Below are 20536 nucleotides of genomic sequence, written 5' to 3'. Positions count from 1 at the left end.
TTCCTAAGTTCCTTGGAGTCCCGGGACCAAGATGGCGACCGCTGCTGCTGTGGCTTAGGCCGCCTCCCCAGCCGGGTGGGCACCTGTCCTCCGGTCCGGAAGGTGGCCGGCTGTCCCCGGCCCACACAGGGTGCTGCCTCAGCGCCTCTGTGCTTCTGCCTGTTCCAGAAGCTGTCAGGTTCTCTGGCGCACCCTCTCACCTGTTCAGACTAATTTCCTAAGTTCGGCGGGTCCCGGACCAAGATGGCGACCGCTGCTGCTGTGGCTTAGGCCGCCTCCCCAGCCGGGCGGGCACCTGTCCTCCGGTCCGGAAGGTGGCCGGCTGTCCCCGGCCCACAAAGGGTGCTGCCTCAGCGCCTCTGTGCTTCTGCCTGTTCCAGAAGCTGTCAGGTTCTCTGGCGCACCCTCTCACCTGTTCAGACTAATTTCCTAAGTTCGGCGGGTCCCGGACCAAGATGGCGACCGCTGCTGCTGTGGCTTAGGTCGCCTCCCCAGCCGGGCGGGCACCTGTCCTCCGGTCCGGAAGGTGGCCGGCTGTCCCCGGCCCACAAAGGGTGCTGCCTCAGCGCCTCTGTGCTTCCGCCTGTTCCAGAAGCTGTCAGGTTCTCTGGCGCACCCTCTCACCTGTTCAGACTAATTTCCTAAGTTCGGTGGGTCCCGGACCAAGATGGCGACCGCTGCTGCTGTGGCTTAGGTCGCCTCCCCAGCCGGGCGGGCACCTGTCCTCCGGTCCGGAAGGTGGCCGGCTGTCCCCGGCCCACAAAGGGTGCTGCCTCAGCGCCTCTGTGCTTCTGCCTGTTCCAGAAGCTGTCAGGTTCTCTGGCGCCCCCTCTCACCTGTTCAGACTAATTTCCTAAGTTCGGCGGGTCCCGGACCAAGATGGCGACCGCTGCTGCTGTGGCTTAGGTCGCCTCCCCAGCCGGGTGGGCACCTGTCCTCTGGTCCGGAAGGTGGCCGGCTGTCCCCGGCCCACACAGGGTGCTGCCTCAGCGCCTCTGTGCTTCTGCCTGTTCCATTTTCTCAATTTTATGCAAAGAACTAAGACTAATAAGCTTAAGCGGCTTGCCTGAATTTACATATGCTGCAAGCAGCAAAACTGGGATAGAAACCTGAGTGCTCAGACGCCTGTATGAGTTCCTTCAGGGTTCATAACCCTTTTGCAGCATTGAAGGGTCATGCCAGAGTCTGGAGAGACAGCTTAGTAAGAGGGCTTGCTCTTCCAGAGGATCTGAGTTTTATTCCTAACATACACACGCACACGCACACACACACACACACACACACACACACACACACACACACTCAGCAGCTCAGAGCTGTCCTTAACTCCAGCTTCATGGCAATTCCACACACACAGTAGGCAATGACACTGACATGGATGTACATACATACATACATACATATAGACAGACAGACACATGCATACACACACAAACATAAACCTTTAAAGAGGCCATGCCATTCTTCTAATTAACAAATCTTCACACGTTGCCCACTAATAAACTGCTGTGAATTTACCATAAGAAAAACTATAGTACAAGAGAGAAATCCACCTGGATAGAGATATTCATTAAACAGATACTTTAAAATGACCCATAGAGGAATGACTAATTTTGATATATCAACTTGATGAAGTATGAATTACACTTATTTATTGTGTATATTCAAAAAAGCACAGGCATACAAAAAAACAGGGAACAAATTTTGAGAGTCAGTTCTCTTCTTCCGTGTGGGTTCTGGGCATCACACTTAGGCTGTCAGCCTTTGTGTCAAGCTGCCTTGCACACTAAGCCATTTTGCCTGCCCCTTGATGGGATGTGCTACAGTCATATATGAGTGATAATGATGGTGACAAACGTGAAATTGAGAACTATTAATTAAAAATACAAAGTATATGATTCTAGTTACTTTCTGTTGCTTTGTGAAAGACATCATGACCAAAAGCAATTTGAGGAAGAAATGGTTCTTATCAGTTTTTAGGTCCCAGTCTATCAACTGCCATACCCAAAGCAGGATCTTAAGGTAGGAGCTTGAAGCAGAGTCCATGCAGGAATGCTACTACTGGCTTCTTTTTTAATGGCTCACATTCATGGAGCTATCTTATACGGTCCAGGCCTATACCTAGGGACGGTACTGCACACAGTGAGCTGAGACTTTATACATCAATTATAATCAAGAAAATGTTGTAAAGACATGCACACAGGCCAATCTAAGAGGCAATTCTTTAATTTAGGGTCCCTTTTTACAGGTGTGTCAAGCTGGTAAGTTTAGCCATCACACACATACAAATATTTTAAAAAGTAAAATTTGTACATGAATAAAAGTAGTAAGTTGACAAATATTCTTAAATACTATCTAAAGAGAATTATAGATTGATGGGTGGGTTTTCCCTTTAAGAATAGTTTAATAATGATTGAAAGAAGACATTAAGAGTTGAGGATGTAGCTCAGTTGGGAGAGTACTTGCACACCATGCTGTGTGCCCCGGGCTGGAGCCCCAGCATCCCATAAGTCAGACATGGGGACACGTGCCTAATGTGCCAGGACTTGAGGTCAGAAGTTCAAGGTCATCCTTGGCTACACAGTTAGTTCAAGGCTTATCCTTAGGTACATACGATGGTATCTAAATTAATTGATTAACTAACAAATTAAATAAATAACAAACCTACAGGAAAGCTCTGAGATATTGACAAATATCAAGAAAGTGCTGCACTGCTGTGCTTTTCCTATGTCCTCCATGTCTCCTGTCACAGAAGATAAATGACAACTGTGCTCATTTACAGGAGCAGGGGTTAGGCTACTCTCCCTTTATAGCCTTGGCCAGTCTGGAGGTTACTATATATCCCAAGATGGCCTCCAAACCCCACCTGGCTCAACCCCTCAAGCACTGGGATTACAGGTGTGAGCCCTTCTGCTCCCTTAAGTCATTTTTAAAGTCAGTGCTAGACACAAGTGTGCATTTGTAGTAATGTTTCAGAATTGTATGGGTAAAATATTAAAAATTAAAAATATTAAAAATGGCACTCTGAGCCAGGCAGTGGTGGCACACACCTTTAATCCCAGCACTTGGGAGGCAGAGGCAGGCGGATTTCTGAGTTCGAGGCCAGCCTGGTCTACAAAGTGAGTTCCAGGACAGCCAGAGCTACACAGAGAAACCCTGTCTTGAAAAACAAAAACAAAACAAAACAAAAAAAAAGGCATTCTGTTTCATAACCAATTCTATAATTTCATAATAAAACCAACCTTTTAATATCATTTAGAGTATATCCAGGAATTCAGAAATTCTTCTAGATACTGCCTAAACAAACAAATCTTACTCTAGTCCAAAATGACTGAAATTCCAAAAATGATTAAGAATATGAATTCAGATCATTTGTGTATAAGCCCAAAGCTTATCTTCATAGATCACCAATCAATGTGATATCAGAGGAAATGCCAGTCATTATACTACAGATATTCATATACCTTGCTCAGATAACACTTTATGCTATTAAGTTCAAAGCCTAATATAAAAAGTATGAGCTTTGAAAGCTTTGGTCATGTTCTCCAATGACAACAGAAACCTTCCTGTTATATAGAAATACCTGCATCAAAAAGAATGTTTTCTTAAAGAAGTGGATAAAATACTGGTGAAGTCTGAAATGGTATGGAATTGAAAAAACATAAAAGATCAAAAAAACTGAAGGAGGAGTAGAAAAAGGGAAATTGTAAGACTCAAGATTAGAGCTGGGTGTGCTGGCCCATGCCTGTGCTCTCAGCACTTGGGGGTGCAGGAGAAGGATCAGAGGCTTAAGGCTAGCTTTAGCACATATTGAGTTTATTACCGGCATAGTCAGTTCAAGACCAGCGTCTGCTATGGAGTGGCCTTGTGTGTTTAAAAAAAAAAAAAAAAAAAAGCTATGACAGGAGGAATTCAATTCTGAACAAAGACACTAAGGCTGGCACTGTCAAGAAATTCCCACAGTAACTCAGAATGATGCCTTAAGGAACCACGCACCAGATAGAAGGGCCATATCAGAGAAGGCAGTGCCACCTGGGAGACAACGACACAGTCACTTTCAAAACCAGGAACTCAATCTCTTAAAAACCAGAGGTGTTCTGCCGACTCGGTATGGCTGAGGAGTGCAATGCAGTAATGGCCGCTCTAATATCATGCGTCTATTAAGGTGCGAATACAAAACATGTAAGCCCTAAGCCTCAGAAAGCAGTCTGACGATGCCATGGGCTGTGCAGGAAACCTCTGTCACTCTTATTCTGTCGTATGTGTGGATCACATGTAACCCTTCACTTTTTTTCTTGTGAGTTATTAAATTTAAAAATAGCCCACAGAGGCGATGGAGCTGTGTCAGTCCTGAACTGGTCTATCCTGTGCCTGTACCAAGCATGGTTTTTATTCTCAAAAACTATCTCTTCCTCAAAAGAGTTCACTGACGTTGTCATCCTTCCTATCAGCAGCCCCACTGGGCTCTGGTGAGTGACATCCAGACAGTTAAACTCAAAAGCTCCTTCAGAAGGGAGTTATTAAAATTCAAATGAGCTGGGCATATTGAAGAAGAAAGCGCTCGTTTGCATGCACACCTCTGCTCTTGGCCATCCCATTTAGTCCCACAGAGCAGGCGCTGGTTTTGTTTTTGTAAATGGGCTTTGGAGGCTGAGGTCAGCCTCCCACGGCCCCCCGCTCCTCTAGGGTCATCATTAGTAGTGTGTGGGCTGAATAGATTTTCCTCTGAATCTAGTCAGCAAACCTGACAGGAAGGCAGCCCTCTCCCACAACCTGAAAATGCCAAAAATCCAACTGGCAAGATGGCCGTTTTCAATGCTCTAGCAGGCTGCTGCTGTACAGCAGTTTCCAGCAAGGCTGCATACCACAGCATCTCAGTACCAACTGAGCTTCCAGCCTCCGAGCAGAGCCAGGGCTTCAAAAATCACAGGCAAGCATGGCACAGTAAAGCCAGAACCCCTGAAAGATTCGGAGAAAATTTATTTCTCCCAAGAAATGTGGATCTGGGTCTGGGAGGGCAAAATGATATTTTATTTGCTAGAAAAGGAAAAGAAAAAACTTTTCTGAAGGCTTTGATTTGATCTCAGTTTTTACTTCGCTTCTCATGTTGATTTCTCTCACATTATAATGATTTTTAAAGTTTATAAGCTAACAAGGAACAACTTAATAAAATTACAGCAAAAATATATGGTGCTAACATTATTCTGGCTGTGTAAGAATTCAACTTCCTCATAATGAAAATATCTCTACTATATGTACTTTAATATCATATAATTCATAGCAATACAATCATTAAACTAATTTACCCATTATATGTGTTTATAGAGAATAATTATTATAATGATAAATCATATGTCAACTTTTATATGGAAAAATTAAAAGCAAACAGTGCTAACTCACAACCCTAAAATAAGTATACATTGTAAACTCCAGAGACTAAAGGAGACAAGCTATAAAGACAGTTCCTGGTTTGAAGCCCCAGGGATGGCTGCTTCCAGGGACACACCAAGCAATGATACTTTCTTTTTCAATGGAAAGATTTTATTTTGCCATGTAATATATTTATCAAATCGCTCTTTCCAGATTTCTTGCAGTTTTTCATTTTGATTTACTTTAAAGCATTAAAAAAAAAATTAAAATAGCAATGGTCTTGCTATCATATAGTCAGTGATTTTGCCCAGACAGGAAAGAATAGAAGAAGTGAACATCACTCTAAGACAATCACATTTGTGAAGCTGGCACTTGAGCCAGGACACACACAGTTCTAACAGCCTACACTTCTTCCTCACAACTCTGAAAACGTACGTCATTAAAGAGCTCCTCTTTAGGAACTCACATGGAGTTATCTGGTTCCTGTTTAACAAAGGCACTGAACCTCTATCTTCTAACATTGATGGCCACAACCCAGGAGCATAGCAGGATAAATGTGTGTCAAGAAAAATCACAGGCTAGAAACAGGAGGTAGATCCCATGACTTCAGCAACACAGAATGATCAGACAAGGCCAGGGACAAGGGCTACTTCCCAGCCAGGCCTGGGATACAATGGGCACCTGGATGTGCCTTCTCTACTTACACCAATGACTTACACTGCTAGTGAGACTGACAGAAAAAGCAGTGTGTGTGCTTGATGCACTCTACGAATGACTAAATGGAAGACAGAATTTGCACAGAGCCACCCACGATGAGACTACACAGCTTGCATATTTACCTACCAATTCCTTAACTAGCTTCCTCGTCATCTAGGAAGATGGTTTGGCACAAGACAACACGCGCCCCTTCAGATTTGATTGTCTGATTTTACAGAGGCGTGCTTAAGGCACACAGCTTACAGAACATGAAGAAAGAACGGTAAAATCCAAGAAATGTGCTCACTTGCCTTTTTTTCCTCCCGTGATGAAGAAACCAATGGCTGCTCTAATAAAACTGCCTTCGGGCAAATAGCTGTAGTCAGTAGGAACTGTGGAGGCAGAAAACGATCAAATTAACTAGTGAACTTGGTAAGGCTAATGAAGGAGAGGTAATGATCTCATGCTGCTGTGTCAACCTGGCGACAAGGTGGGGATGTTTATGCCATTAATCTCTGCATAATACTCTGGCTGCAATGAAGTCTATTAGATTAAGGTAATCACCTAGGCTATACAGGAAAATTTAAAATGGTGACAAACTTAGGAGAGACTGAAAAAAAGAACAAACAAAGGAAGGCTACTCCAGTGAAGTGGTAAAAACAAAACAAAACAAACAAACAAAAAAAACCCCTGCATACTGCCACACCAACAAGCTCCAATCCCGTGGCCTCCTCAGGGTGGGCAAGGAGTCTGTTGGGTATCTAAGCGTGGGCACTGTCCCTGTCCTAGAGGCTTCCTCAGGGGATGATGTATTAACTGTACGAACCGAAGACATTCAAGACCCAGTGTTAATTAACAGCACGATGATCTCTTACCTAAGCTAGAGACCTTCCAGTGACCAACATGTACAAAGAACCCAACGTGGCTGCTGACCTGAACCCGTGAGTCAGTGACATTTCTGCTAGTTGAGCCCTGAGAGTGCCCTACATCCTTTTCCTTCCAGTGCCCCATAATTGTTTCATGAGACAGCTTTACTGCAATGAATGGCTCAACTGGAAAATTCCACCAGGAACAAGTAGCTGTGCTTTTCCAGATACACAATTATTTTGTTCGAAAGGACCTGGGAGTAAGATGACTCACCACTAAGTGAGCTGATTGATCTGAGTACATGGACCAAGTGCTCTGTAATACAACTATAAGTCTACCTCCCCCCTCCACCCCCCCCCCCACAAACCAAAACCAACCAACCAACCAAACAAACAAACAAAAAACAAAAAAAAACCAAACTACCAAACTCTGGTACTACATGCTGTTTTACCAGGATACTGTAAGAGCCCTGACTTTCAAAACTAACACTAGTAAGGGTTTCTTGTATCATTTTGGTGCCTTCAAATTCCTTTTCCTATAATAATATGACAACTTCCAGCTATATAAAGTTCCTTATGTAGTGCAGGCTGTGGACCACAATCCTCTTCCCAAAGCTGCAGAGTGACCAAGATAAGGACAACAAAGTTACAGAGGCCCACGTTCATGGTCGTGCTGGTAGATGAGATGCCGGGAGTATGTGAAGCTAAATTTAGTGAGGGATCTTTGTTTTCTAAGCCTCTGTGGGGCAGAGACAAGATGTCCACTGGGTCAAAACGCCACTTACCAAGACCCAGGGTCAGATATATTATGGTGGTTCTTTCCCCAAGAAAATCTCCAAGTAAAAACAGATATTAAGCACATGGAATTGTAATGTTTTTATTGCTTTTATCGAAAGATACAAATAGAGAGGGCTTTATTACTTGAAGAGCTAGGATTCCAAGTCCCAAGGAGGTACACATCTTTGAATGTGCTCTTTACCTTTATAAAGCCATTGGGTAGAAAAATCTCAGTCAGAAGTAAAGAAGCAGGTTTTTATGAGAAAGGGGTCTCACTATGCAGCTCTATATAAAGAGATTTTAAAATGAAACCTGGCACTATTACCCTTGGTAAAAACAGAAAGTGTTCCAAACTTCAAGGACCCATTTGTTTATGGACTTGTCAGGATATAAACCGTGCATATAACGCATGCAATATTTCTTAGTTGCATATTGTTCATTTGTAAAGTGCAGGAATTTGACTGATGCCCGCCCACACTATCCTCAAGGAAGGCAGAGAGAAGGTGTGAACAAACATGGAGTTTGGAGGTCAATAAATCTACATTCAAAGCACCACTTTCTGCCATGTGACCTGGAGTTAAGTCTGGAAAGTCTCTCTTTACTTCATTTTGCTCAGAAACAAAACTAAAGATCCTAACACCCATCATGTGGACAATCCCCTTAAAGTACAGAACCCAGAATCAGCCATCCCTTCTCCCAGCTCTGGTCTATTAGGACTTTCATCTTACCGGAAGTTCTGCTTTGATTTGAAGACAAGGTAGACAGATGAAGATGTCCCAGCAGCCATATGGCATTTGATTGAAGGCCAATCACTCCTGAGACACTGATAACCTGTTGTTGAAACACAGCGGTACAGTCATGGGGCACGGTCCTAGCTTTGTTTAATAAGAGGCCACTGTAAAGTCTCATGGACAGAGCAGGAGGTAGAGGCCGGGGTGGGAATGAGCAGCTCTAGAACAGGATGCTCATGTGCAGCTCCTACACTAGACCTGCATCTCAGAGCCAACTGATGAGCATTTGCTGAGTGAATCAGTCCATCAGTCAATTGAGCAAACAACCAGTCACAGCAGAAAGTACTGGCAGCATTCTAAGGTTTTTACTGAGCAAGCCTGGTTAAAAAAAATAAATAAAAAATAAAAAATAAAACTGGTAAAAGAAACCTCAGAAAGTGTCTGAGGATGTAGCTCAGTTGGTAGCGTGTTTGCCTGGTGTACACAAGGCCATGGGTTCAGCTCCAGCACTGCATAGACCAAATGTGGTGGCTCATGCCTGTCATCCCAGCCTGTTGGGAGGCAGCAGCAAGAGGATCAAGAGTTGAGAGTCATCCTCAACTACACAGTTTAAGGCTAGTCTGCAACACATGAGATCCTGACTCAAAAGAAAAGAAAATTCAAAACGTAGGAAGGAAGGGAACGTGACTTAAGAATAAAGTATCTCTAAAATTATAGCATACTGCTTTCTTTAAATAATTTCTATCATTTCTTACTATAATCCATGAGCACTTTAAAATAACAGTTTTCTAATTCTTCCAACTTTTAACAACTTAAGTTTCAGTAAAATTCCTTTTTTTGAGCACATTCTTATCCATATATGTAAAATATTTTTTTTCTCTGCCCAGAAATGCATGCTTTTACAACATGAATTACTAAAACTTCTTTATGTGCTAGGTATTATAATTAGCCGTGTTTTATAAGAATGAAAACAAGTTTACTAAATGGGAGAAAAGTAAGCTGGAAAGCACTGGGTATAGCAAGAACGGCAAACACAAAAGCCCAGGCTGGGCACGAGGCTCGGGAAGAGGTGCCACCACACACTCAGCGTGGCTGCGGCACTGCTCCACTTCTTTCAGCCTGTACTTCCAAAGTTGATTCAGCAACCATGACATTTTAAACAATAAAGATAATAAAGAAGATGATCTCACCTCACAAGAACAACAATGGTAATTATTTACTCATCTGAACTAGTGCCATCTGACCGTTGCTTCCCTGGTATCTGGCCTGCCCTTTGGCCATCTTCCTTTTGTTCTTGTCCCAAAAAGCTGGATAACCCTTGCAAGGCCATGTTTAATTTTTATTTTTTTTTTTTTATTTTTTTTTTTTCCATTTTTTATTAGGTATTTAGCTCATTTACATTTCCAATGCTATACCAAAAGTCCCCCTTACCCACCCACCCCCACTCCCCTACCCACCCACTCCCCCCTTTGGCCCTGGCGTTCCCCTGTACCGGGACACACAAAGTCTGCGTGTCCAATGGGCCTCTCTTTCCAGTGATGGCCGACTAGGCCATCTTTTGATACATATGCAGCTAGAGTCAAGAGCTCAGGGGTACTGGTTAGTTCATAATGTTGTTCCACCTATAGGGTTGAAGATCCCTTTAGCTCCTTGGGTACTTTCTCTAGCTCCTCCATTGGGAGCCCTGTGATCCATCCATTAGCTGACTGTGAGCATCCACTTCTGTGTTTGCTAGGCCCCGGCATAGTCTCACAAGAGACAGCTACATCTGGGTCCTTTCGATAAAATCTTGCTAGTATATGCAATGGTGTCAGCGTTTGGATGCTGATTATGGGGTGGATCCCTGGATATGGCAGTCTCTACATGGTCCATCCTTTCATCTCAGCTCCAAACTTTGTTTCTGTAACTCCTTCCATGGGTGTTTTGTTCCCACTTCTAAGGAGGGGCATAGTGTCCACACTTCAGTCTTCATTTTTCTTGAGTTTCATGTGTTTAGGAAATTGTATCTTATATCGTGGGTATCCTAGGTTTTGGGCTAGTATCCACTTATCAGTGAGTACATATTGTGTGAGTTCCTTTGTGATTGTGTTACCTCACTCAGGATGATGCTCTCCAGGTCCATCCATTTGGCTAGGAATTTCATAAATTCATTCTTTTTAATAGCTGAGTAGTACTCCATTGTGTAGATGTACCACATTTTCTGTATCCATTCCTCTGTTGAGGGGCATCTGGGTTCTTTCCAGTTTCTGGCTATTATAAATAAGGCTGCTATGAACATAGTGGAGCATGTGTCCTTCTTACCAGTTGGGGCTTCTTCTGGATATATGCCCAGGAGAGGTATTGCTGGATCCTCCGGTAGTACTATGTCCAATTTTCTGAGGAACCGCCAGACTGATTTCCAGAGTGGTTGTACAAGCCTGCAATCCCACCAACAATGGAGGAGTGTTCCTCTTTCTCCACATCCTCGCCAGCATCTGCTGTCACCTGAATTTTTGATCTTAGCCATTCTCACTGGTGTGAGGTGGAATCTCAGGGTTGTTTTGATTTGCATTTCCCTGATGATTAAGGATGTTGAACATTTTTTCAGGTGCTTCTCTGCCATTCGGTATTCCTCAGGTGAGAATTCTTTGTTCAGTTCTGAGCCCCATTTTTTAAGGGGGTTATTTGATTTTCTGAGGTCCACCTTCTTGAGTTCTTTATATATGTTGGATATTAGTCCCCTATCTGATTTAGGATAGGTAAAGATCCTTTCCCAGTCTGTTGGTGGTCTTTTTGTCTTATAGACAGTGTCTTTTGCCTTGCAGAAACTTTGGAGTTTCATTAGGTCCCATTTGTCAATTCTCGATCTTACAGCACAAGCCATTGCTGTTCTGTTCAGGAATTTTTCCCCTGTGCCCATATCTTCAAGGCTTTTCCCCACTTTCTCCTCTATAAGTTTCAGTGTCTCTGGTTTTATGTGAAGTTCCTTGATCCACTTAGATTTGACCTTAGTACAAGGAGATAAGTATGGATCCATTCGCATTCTTCTACATGATAACAACCAGTTGTGCCAGCACCAATTGTTGAAAATGCTGTCTTTCTTCCACTGGATGGTTTTGGCTCCCTTGTCGAAGATCAAGTGACCATAGGTGTGTGGGTTCATTTCTGGGTCTTCAATTCTATTCCATTGGTCCACTTGTCTGTCTCTATACCAGTACCATGCAGTTTTTATCACAATTGCTCTGTAGTAAAGCTTTAGGTCAGGCATGGTGATTCCACCAGAGGTTCTTTTATCCTTGAGAAGAGTTTTTGCTATCCTCGGTTTTTTGTTATTCCAGATGAATTTGCAAATTGCTCCTTCTAATTCGTTGAAGAATTGAGTTGGAATTTTAATGGGGATTGCATTGAATCTGTAGATTGCTTTTGGCAAGATAGCCATTTTTACAATGTTGGTCCTGCCAATCCATGAGCATGGGAGATCTTTCCATCTTCTGAGATCTTCTTTAATTTCTTTCTTCAGGGACTTGAAGTTTTTATCATACAGATCTTTCACTTCCTTCGTTAGAGTCACGCCGAGATATTTTATATTATTTGTGGCTATTGAGAAGGGTGTTGTTTCCCTAATTTCTTTCTCAGCCTGTTTATTCTTTGTGTAGAGAAAGGCCATTGACTTGTTTGAGTTAATTTTATATCCAGCTACTTCACCGAAGCTGTTTATCAGGTTTAGGAGTTCTCTGTTGGAATTTTTAGGGTCACTTATATATACTATCATATCATCTGCAAAAAGTGATATTTTGACTTCCTCTTTTCCAATTTGTATCCCCTTGATCTCCTTTTGTTGTCGAATTGCTCTGGCTAATACTTCAAGTACTATGTTGAAAAGGTAGGGAGAAAGTGGGCAGCCTTGTCTAGTCCCTGATTTTAGTGGGATTGCTTCCAGCTTCTCTCCATTTACTTTGATGTTGGCTACTGGTTTGCTGTAGATTGCTTTTATCATGTTTAGGTATTGGCCTTGAATTCCTGATCTTTCCAGAACTTTTATCATGAATGGGTGTTGGATCTTGTCAAATGCTTTTTCTGCATCTAACGAGATGATCATGTGGTTTTTGTCTTTGAGTTTGTTTATATAATGGATTACATTGATGGATTTTCGTATATTAAACCATCCCTGCATCCCTGGAATAAAACCTACTTGGTCAGGATGGATGATTGCTTTAATGTGTTCTTGGATTCGGTTAGCGAGAATTTTATTAAGAATTTTTGCATCGATGTTCATAAGAGAAATTGGTCTGAAGTTCTCTATCTTTGTTGGATCTTTCTGTGGTTTAGGTATCAGAGTAATAGTGGCTTCATAAAATGAGTTGGGTAGAATACCTTCTACTTCTATCTTGTGAAAAAGTTTGTGCAGAACTGGAGTTAGATCTTCTTTGAAGGTCTGATAGAACTCTGCACTAAACCCGTCTGGTCCTGGGCTTTTTTTGGCTGGGAGACTATTAATAACTGCTTCTATTTCTTTAGGGGATATGGGACTGTTTAGAAGGTCAACTTGATCCTGATTCAACTTTGGTACCTGGTATCTGTCCAGAAATTTGTCCATTTCGTCCAGGTTTTCCAGTTTTGTTGAGTATAGCCTTTTGTAGAAGGATCTGATGGTGTTTTGGATTTCTTCAGGATCTGTTGTTATGTCTCCCTTTTCATTTCTGATTTTGTTAATTAGGATTTTGTCCCTGTGCCCTTTAGTGAGTCTAGCTAAGGGTTTATCTATCTTGTTGATTTTCTCAAAGAACCAACTCCTCGTTTGGTTAATTCTTTGAATAGTTCTTCTTGTTTCCACTTGGTTGATTTCACCCCTGAGTTTGATTATTTCCTGCCGTCTACTCCTCTTGGGTGAATTTGCTTCCTTTTTTTCTAGAGCTTTTAGATGTGTTGTCAAGCTGCTAGTATGTGCTCTCTCCCGTTTTTTCTTGAAGGCACTCATAGCTATGAGTTTCCCTCTTAGAAATGCTTTCATTGTGTCCCAAAGGTTTGGGTACGTTGTGGCTTCATTTTCATTAAACTCTAAAAAGTCTTTAATTTCTTTCTTTATTCCTTCCTTGACCAAGGTATCATTGAGAAGAGTGTTGTTCAGTTTCCATGTGAATGTTGGCTTTCTGTTATTTATTTTGTTATTGAAGATCAGCCTTAGTGCATGGTGATCTGATAGGATACATGGGACAATTTCAATATTTTTGAATCTGTTGAGGCCTGATTTGTGACCTATTATGTGGTCAATTTTGGAGAAGGTACCATGAGGTGCTGAGAAGAAGGTATATCCTTTTGTTTTAGGGAAAAATGTTCTGTAGATATCTGTCAGATCCATTTGTTTCATCACTTCTGTTAGTTTCAGTGTGTCCCTGTTTAGTTTCTGTTTCCATGATCTGTCCATTGGTGAAAGTGGTGTGTTGAAGTCTCCCACTATTATTGTGTGAGGCGCAATGTGTGCTTTGAGCTTTACTAAAGTTTCTTTAGTGAATGTGGCTGCTCTTGTATTTGGAGCATAGATATTCAGAATTGAGAGTTCCTCTTGGAGGATTTTACCTTTGATGAGAATGAAGTGTCCCTCCTTGTCTTTTTTGATGACTTTGGGTTGGAAGTCAATCTTATCAGATATTAGGATGGCTACTCCTGCTTGTTTCTTCATACCATTTGCTTGGAAAATTGTTTTCCAGCCTTTCATTCTGAGGTAGTGTCTATCTTTTTCTCTGAGATGAGTTTCCTGTAAGCAGCAAAATGTTGGGTCTTGTTTGTGTAGCCAGTTTGTTAGTCTATGTCTTTTTATTGGCGAGTTGAGACCATTGATGTTAAGAGATATTAAGGAAAAGTAATTGTTGCTTCCTGTTATTTTAGTTGTTAAAGGTGGCATTCTGTTCTTGTGGCTGTCTTCTTTTAGGTTTGTTGAGGGATTACCTTCTTGTTTTTTCTAGGGCGTTGTTCCCGTTCTTGTATTGGTTTTTTTCTGTTATTATCCTTTGAAGGGCTGGATTCGTGGAGAGATAATGCGTGAATTTGGTTTTGTCGTGGAATACTTTGGTTTCTCCCTCTATGATAATTGAGAGTTTGGCTGGGTATAGTAGCCTGGGCTGCAGTTTGTGTTCTCTTAGTGTCTGTATAACATCTGTCCAGGCTCTTCTGGCTTTCATAGTCTCTGGTGAAAAATCTGGTGTAATTCTGATAGGCTTGCCTTTATATGTTACTTGACCTTTTTCCCTTACTGCTTTTAGTATTCTATCTTTATTTAGTGCATTTGATGTTCTGATTATTATGTGTCGGGAGGAATTTCTTTTCTGGTCCAGTCTATTTGGAGTTCTGTAGGCTTCTTGTATGTTCATATGCATCTCATTCTTTAGATTTGGGAAGTTTTCTTCAATAATTTTGTTGAAGATGTTTGCTGGACCTTTGAGTTGAAAATCTTCATTCTCATCCACTCCTATTATCCGTACGTTTGGTCTTCTTATTGTGTCCTGGATTTCCTGGATATTTTGAGTTAGGATCTTTTTGCATTTTCCATTTTCTTTGATTGTTGTGCCGATGTTCTCTATGGAATCTTCTGCACCTGAGATTCTCTCTTCCATCTCTTGTATTCTGTTGCTGATGCTCAAATCTATGGTTCCAGATTTCTTTCCTAGGGTTTCTATCTCTAGTGTTGCCTCGCTTTGAATTTTCTTTATTGTGTCTACTTCCCTTTTTAGGTCTAGTATGGTTTTGTTCATTTCCATCACCTGTTTGTATGTTTTTTCCTCTTTTTCTGTAAGGACTTCTACCTGTTTGATTGTGTTTTCCTGTTTTTCTTTAAGGACTTGTAACTCTTTAGCAGTGTTCTCCTGTATTTCTTTAAGTGATTTATTAAAGTCCTTCTTGATGTCCTCTACCATCATCATGAGATATGCTTTTAAATCTAGGTCTAGGTTCTCAGGTGTGTTGGGGTTCCCTGGACTGGGCGAAGTGGGTGTGCTGGGTTCTGGTGATGGTGAGTGGTCTTGGTTCCTGTTAGTAAGATTCCTCCGTTTACCTTTCGCCATCTGGTAATCTCTGGAGTTAGTAGTTATAGTTGACTCTGTTTAGAGATTGTTCTTCTGGTGATTCTGTTACCGTCTATCAGCAGACCTGGGAGACAGATTCTCTCCTCTGAGTTTCAGTGCTCAGAGCACTCTCTGCTGGCAAGCTCTCTTACAGGGAAGGTGCGCAGATATCTTGTATTTGGACCTCCTCCTGGCCGAAGAAGAAGGCCCAAAACAGGACCTTTCTCAGACACTGTGTTGCTTTGGCAGTTCCCAGGTGGTACAGACTCTCACCTACGCAGACTAAATTCCTAAGTTCCTTGGAGTCCCGGGACCAAGATGGCGACCGCTGCTGCTGTGGCTTAGGCCGCCTCCCCTGCCGGGTGGGCACCTGTCCTCCGGTCCGGAAGGTGGCCGGCTGTCCCCGGCCCACACAGGGTGCTGCCTCAGCGCCTCTGTGCTTCTGCCTGTTCCAGAAGCTGTCAGGTTCTCTGGCGCACCCTCTCACCTGTTCAGACTAATTTCCTAAGTTCGGCGGGTCTCGGACCAAGATGGCGACCGCTGCTGCTGTGGCTTAGGCCGCCTCCCCAGCCGGGCGGGCACCTGTCCTCCGGTCCGGACGGTGGCCGGCTGTCCCCGGCCCACAAAGGGTGCTGCCTCAGCGCCTCTGTGCTTCCGCCTGTTCCAGAAGTTGTCAGGTTCTCTGGCGCACCCTCTCACCTGTTCAGACTAATTCCCTAAGTTCGGCGGGTCCCAGACCAAGATGGCGACCGCTGCTGCTGTGGCTTAGGTCGCCTCCCCAGCCGGGCGGGCACCTGTCCTCTGGTCCGGAAGGTGGCCGGCTGTCCCCGGCCCACACAGGGTGCTGCCTCAGCGCCTCTGTGCTTCCGCCTGTTCCAGAAGCTGTCAGGTTCTCTCCATGTTTAATTTTTAAAGGCGAATCAATAAGAATGTAACTCAAAAAAAAAAGTCAGTTTTCTTTTATTCCAGGAGCAGGGCATATTTGTCAATGAACACAGGCCTGTTTACTACTCTGAAACACCCCATGAACTCAGCAGGAATGTTAGACTTTCCTATTTGCCAGGAAAGACACACTACAACAAACAGTAGAAAAAGGTAACAGAGGATATCTGTGTCCCACCCAGGGACTGCAAGATCCTCTTCTTACCTCAGTTAAGGTTCGAATGACTTCATTAAGTCTTGCTTGAAAGTGGGTGTTCTGGATGGCTTCTGACTTCAGCTGAAAGAATAAGCAGAAATGACCCAGGGCGTGAGCAGTCATCTAGGTATGAGATGATTTACCAGTTCTCAGAATATTTCAAGCCCCTAAGTGCTGATCCCCGCAAAGGCAGGGCCCAGGATTTATTTACATTGATTTCTTAGCACCTATTCACAGTGGTACACACAGCAGTGCCTGGAAGTTGTACTGCATGAACAAAGGCCTGCAATTCAGAACTGTGATAAACTTACACACGCTTATGTCCACTGGGATAATGTTTCAGAATAAAACATTTGCAAAGATTTAAGCTGGAACATTATAGGTATGAACTGTAGTTCCTGTGCATGAATTTTGAAATTTCTTATGCTTCAGTCACTCTCTTGGGCAGGAAACTATGGAAGGTACTTACCTTGGGAGGTTTAATTCCTATAAACTAAGAACAAGGAACAGATCTCTCCAGAAAGAATTCTCAGCCAAGAGTACTTTTTCACAGAGGGGGTACTGAAGGCCCCGAAGTAACTATTGCTATGAACATAAACGTCTTTGCTCCTAGGATAGTACACTAACACCACTGTACTGCTGCTATGGTTATGCCCTCATCTAAATCCCCCCCTTCAGAGGTCCTGGCTTTACCTGCATGACATCCACATCAGAGCCTACCAGTGCCACCAGGCCATGAAGGGCAGCCAGACAGAGCATGGTGGGGGCACCCTGCAAACCAAGAATCAAAAGAGTCAGAAGCAAAATAGCTCTTGCGTTTGAAATTTATGTAAGTTAGTGTTACATAGTCAAGTAATTGACTAAGATTGAAATAAATACATAGGATCAATATGACTAATAATTGATAATTGATACCCCCAAATAAAAACAGACTAAAACAAAGTAAAACATTAAGATCTTTATGTCTTAGAAATGAAAAGAAGCTGTCTATTTTCCCAGAAAATCTAACATTGTTTTAAAAATTAAGGTATAACAAGTAGCCAGCTTTTAAAAAATAAAAAAATCTACAATGGTTGACATGTTAAACTACTTATAAAAGTATACATCTCTTTCACTTGAAATTACCTATATATGCTACATAATTTAGCAGTTCCTATAAAGAATCCAATAAATCAGTCCTTTTGTCCTTTATAAAATTTATAATAGCATACAGAAGGTGACTTCTTACCTCTGTCAGGACAACTTTAATCCAGCTGGGGCGAAGTCTGTTGCCCAAGTCTTCAGCTTTTCCATGTCCACACACAGACAAACCATAAACCAAGTTTCCTAATGCCAGTGCAAAGCCTGAGGTCTGGTACAAATAAAAATAGGGGTGAGGAAAAGCAAGCCGTAGATTAGGAGTCATATAGAACATATATAATGTATACAGCAAATCAAGCATTTCTAGGGTTCCTATCCCTAAGTTTAATATAGATTTTGGAAACAGAGTCTGTCTGTAAGGAGTTGCCTTGGGAGAATAATTCTTACTGTCAATCAATGAATCTAAATTCTCAGGACAGGGTATGAGTGAAAGGCTGGAGGTTTACCAACCAAGGTCAAATCACCTCCTATGCAAGAAAATGTGCAGCATAGGAACCCTTCTGACTTTGTTATTGCAGAGCATATCCTGAACACATGATAGGCCCACGAAATAGTAGTGATGTCACCCTTCTGACTTTGTTATTGCAGAGCATATCCTGAACACATGATAGGCCCACGAAATAGTAGTGATGTCACCCTTCTGACTTTGTTATTGCAGAGCATATCCCGAACACACGATAGGCCCACGAAATAGTAGTGATGCCACTACGGTCAGTGGCTCCTGATATAACTCACAAAGGCCAACACTAAGACATGGAGAAGGCTTTCTGAAGAGTCAGACAGGTATAATTACAATTCTTTGGCAGGTATAATTACAATTCTTTTTCATTGTCTCAAGCACAGATAGCAGTTCACAGGCACCAAGAACATCCACAGTTTTACAACCACATTCAGAGCTACTGTCATCTTGAAAAATAAAAACTCTGCTACTAAACCTTCCCAACCCTACCCTAGAGGCTACTTCCTGTCCCTGTGATTCGACTCTAAGTATCTCACACAAGCTCAACTGGGCAGCGTTTTCTTGTGATTAGCTCATGTCGCTAAGCATAGAGCACAGCGCATGTCAAAGGTTCCTTTTTAAAGAGTGATTATTATTTAAGAGTGATCATTTTAAGCATAATTTTTAACAATTTAAACATCCCTTTACATCATCACTTATGAATAGAGATTATCTGTCTTCAGTTTGCCAGAGTCTAACTTAATCAGAGCCCAATAAGCATTCATAACTTTATAAAGTTTTATCATTACTCTTATGTATGTCTTACAAATTTAAATTCCTGTGTCCCCTCAACACAGTTTCTTGCCTTACTTGAACTTCATTCTAGACACATATTTTAGGATTTTATGAATGTAGAGTAATGATTTGAAAAAGAAAAATTAGCCGGGCGTGGTGGCGCACGCCTTTAGTCCCAGCACTTGGGAGGCAGAGGCAGGCGGATTTCTGAGTTCGAGGCCAGCCTGGTCTACAAAGTGAGTTCCAGGACAGCCAAGGCTATACAGAGAAACCCTGTCTCAAAAAAAAAGAAAAGAAAAAAAGAAAAGAAAAAGAAAAATCAAAAACAACACAAAGCTGGACATGGTGGCACACACTTTCAATTCCAGCACTGGGAAGGTAGAGGCAAGCAGATCTCCAATGGGGCCAGCCTGGTCTACATATTCCAGTTCTAGCTCAGCCAGAGCTACCCCCAATCTGGACACCTCTGCCCAATCAACATGTTCTCAGCCAAATGTCCACAGAAGCTGAGACATAAAACAAGAGAAGAGCATCTGGTGGCCACTGGCTGCTGGTCCCGGTCTAGACAGAACAGGGTCCATCCCAGGAAGTGAGTCAGACAGCAGCATGCAACGGCACCAAGAAGCTAAGGAGAGAGACCATTGAGGAATACATTACAACCTGCTGGTTGTTCTCCACCAACAGCTGAAGCTTGCTCATAATATCTTCAGCCTCTGCAGCTTCAATAATGCCAGCACTGAATGCTGATGTACACACACAGCTAAGTGTGTAGACGAGGACCTGAGAAGAAAACAGAGCAGGAAAAAAATGTTTGCTTACAGATAAAAAAAAAAAAAAAAAAAAACAAAGACCACAGCTTAGTTGCTAAGCTCATCCAGAGTTCTCCCCAGAATAACTGAAATTAGATATAGATACCCCAAACTGGGTAACAGTTTGCTGTCTGACTTCTACTGTGTTTCACAACAGGCTCTAGATGGGGATCATCTTAGCTAGGATTTGGAGGTTCAAGTGCACATAGCTATGCGACAAAACCAGGATTCAAATGAAGGTCTTAAGCCATTAAACCAATGGTTCTCAACCCTGTAGGTCATGGCCCCTTTGGAAATCCTGTATCTCCAAAAATATTTACATTACAATTCAAAACAGTAGCAAAATCACACTTATGAGGTAGCAACAAAAATAATTTTATGGCTGGGAGTCACCACAACTTGAGGAACTGTATTAAAGGGCTGCAGCGTTGGGAAGGCTGAGGACCAGTCTTCTAAACCAGAGCTGACTTGCAGTGCCATGCCACAACACAGCACATTTCAACAGCACACAGAAATAGATCTTCACTGGCTATGAAGTGCCATGTACTCCACCCACACTCCCAGGAGAGGGCGGTAAAGATGTGAAACACAGTTATGTTTCCAATCCCCTGGAGGGCCCAAGAGCATGAATGAACAGGAACTGTGTGAAACTGAGAGGGGTTTTGCAGCCATCATTGTATGGTGTGCAAACTTAGCAAGTAAATGATGAACAAGCAAATAAAGAAAACCTGATAATGG

The 20536-nt window shown here is 42.5% G+C and overlaps 1 protein-coding gene across 4 annotated transcripts in view; it reads right to left on the bottom strand.

The window, feature by feature from the left end:
* The window catches only part of Focad (focadhesin), a 316392-nt gene that overhangs the window by 33799 nt on the left and 262057 nt on the right, over positions 1-20536 (bottom strand). For all 4 annotated transcript variants that reach the window (XM_030253421.1, NM_001081184.1, XM_011250013.2 and 1 more), the window contains 6 exons: positions 19650-19769; positions 17844-17966; positions 17309-17386; positions 16625-16696; positions 8438-8540; positions 6378-6458 (listed from right to left, as the gene is read on the bottom strand). In XM_030253421.1, the coding sequence (XP_030109281.1) occupies positions 6378-6458; positions 8438-8540; positions 16625-16696; positions 17309-17386; positions 17844-17966; positions 19650-19769 (577 nt within the window). The remainder of the gene's footprint in view (positions 1-6377; positions 6459-8437; positions 8541-16624; positions 16697-17308; positions 17387-17843; positions 17967-19649; positions 19770-20536) is intronic.

The sequence above is a fragment of the Mus musculus genome, chromosome 4 (genome assembly GCF_000001635.26).
Source record: "Mus musculus strain C57BL/6J chromosome 4, GRCm38.p6 C57BL/6J".
In the NCBI taxonomy this organism is placed as follows: Eukaryota; Metazoa; Chordata; class Mammalia; order Rodentia; family Muridae; genus Mus; species Mus musculus.
Note: the sequence above shows the minus strand (reverse complement) of the source record. Positions and strands in the feature narration are given on the sequence as shown.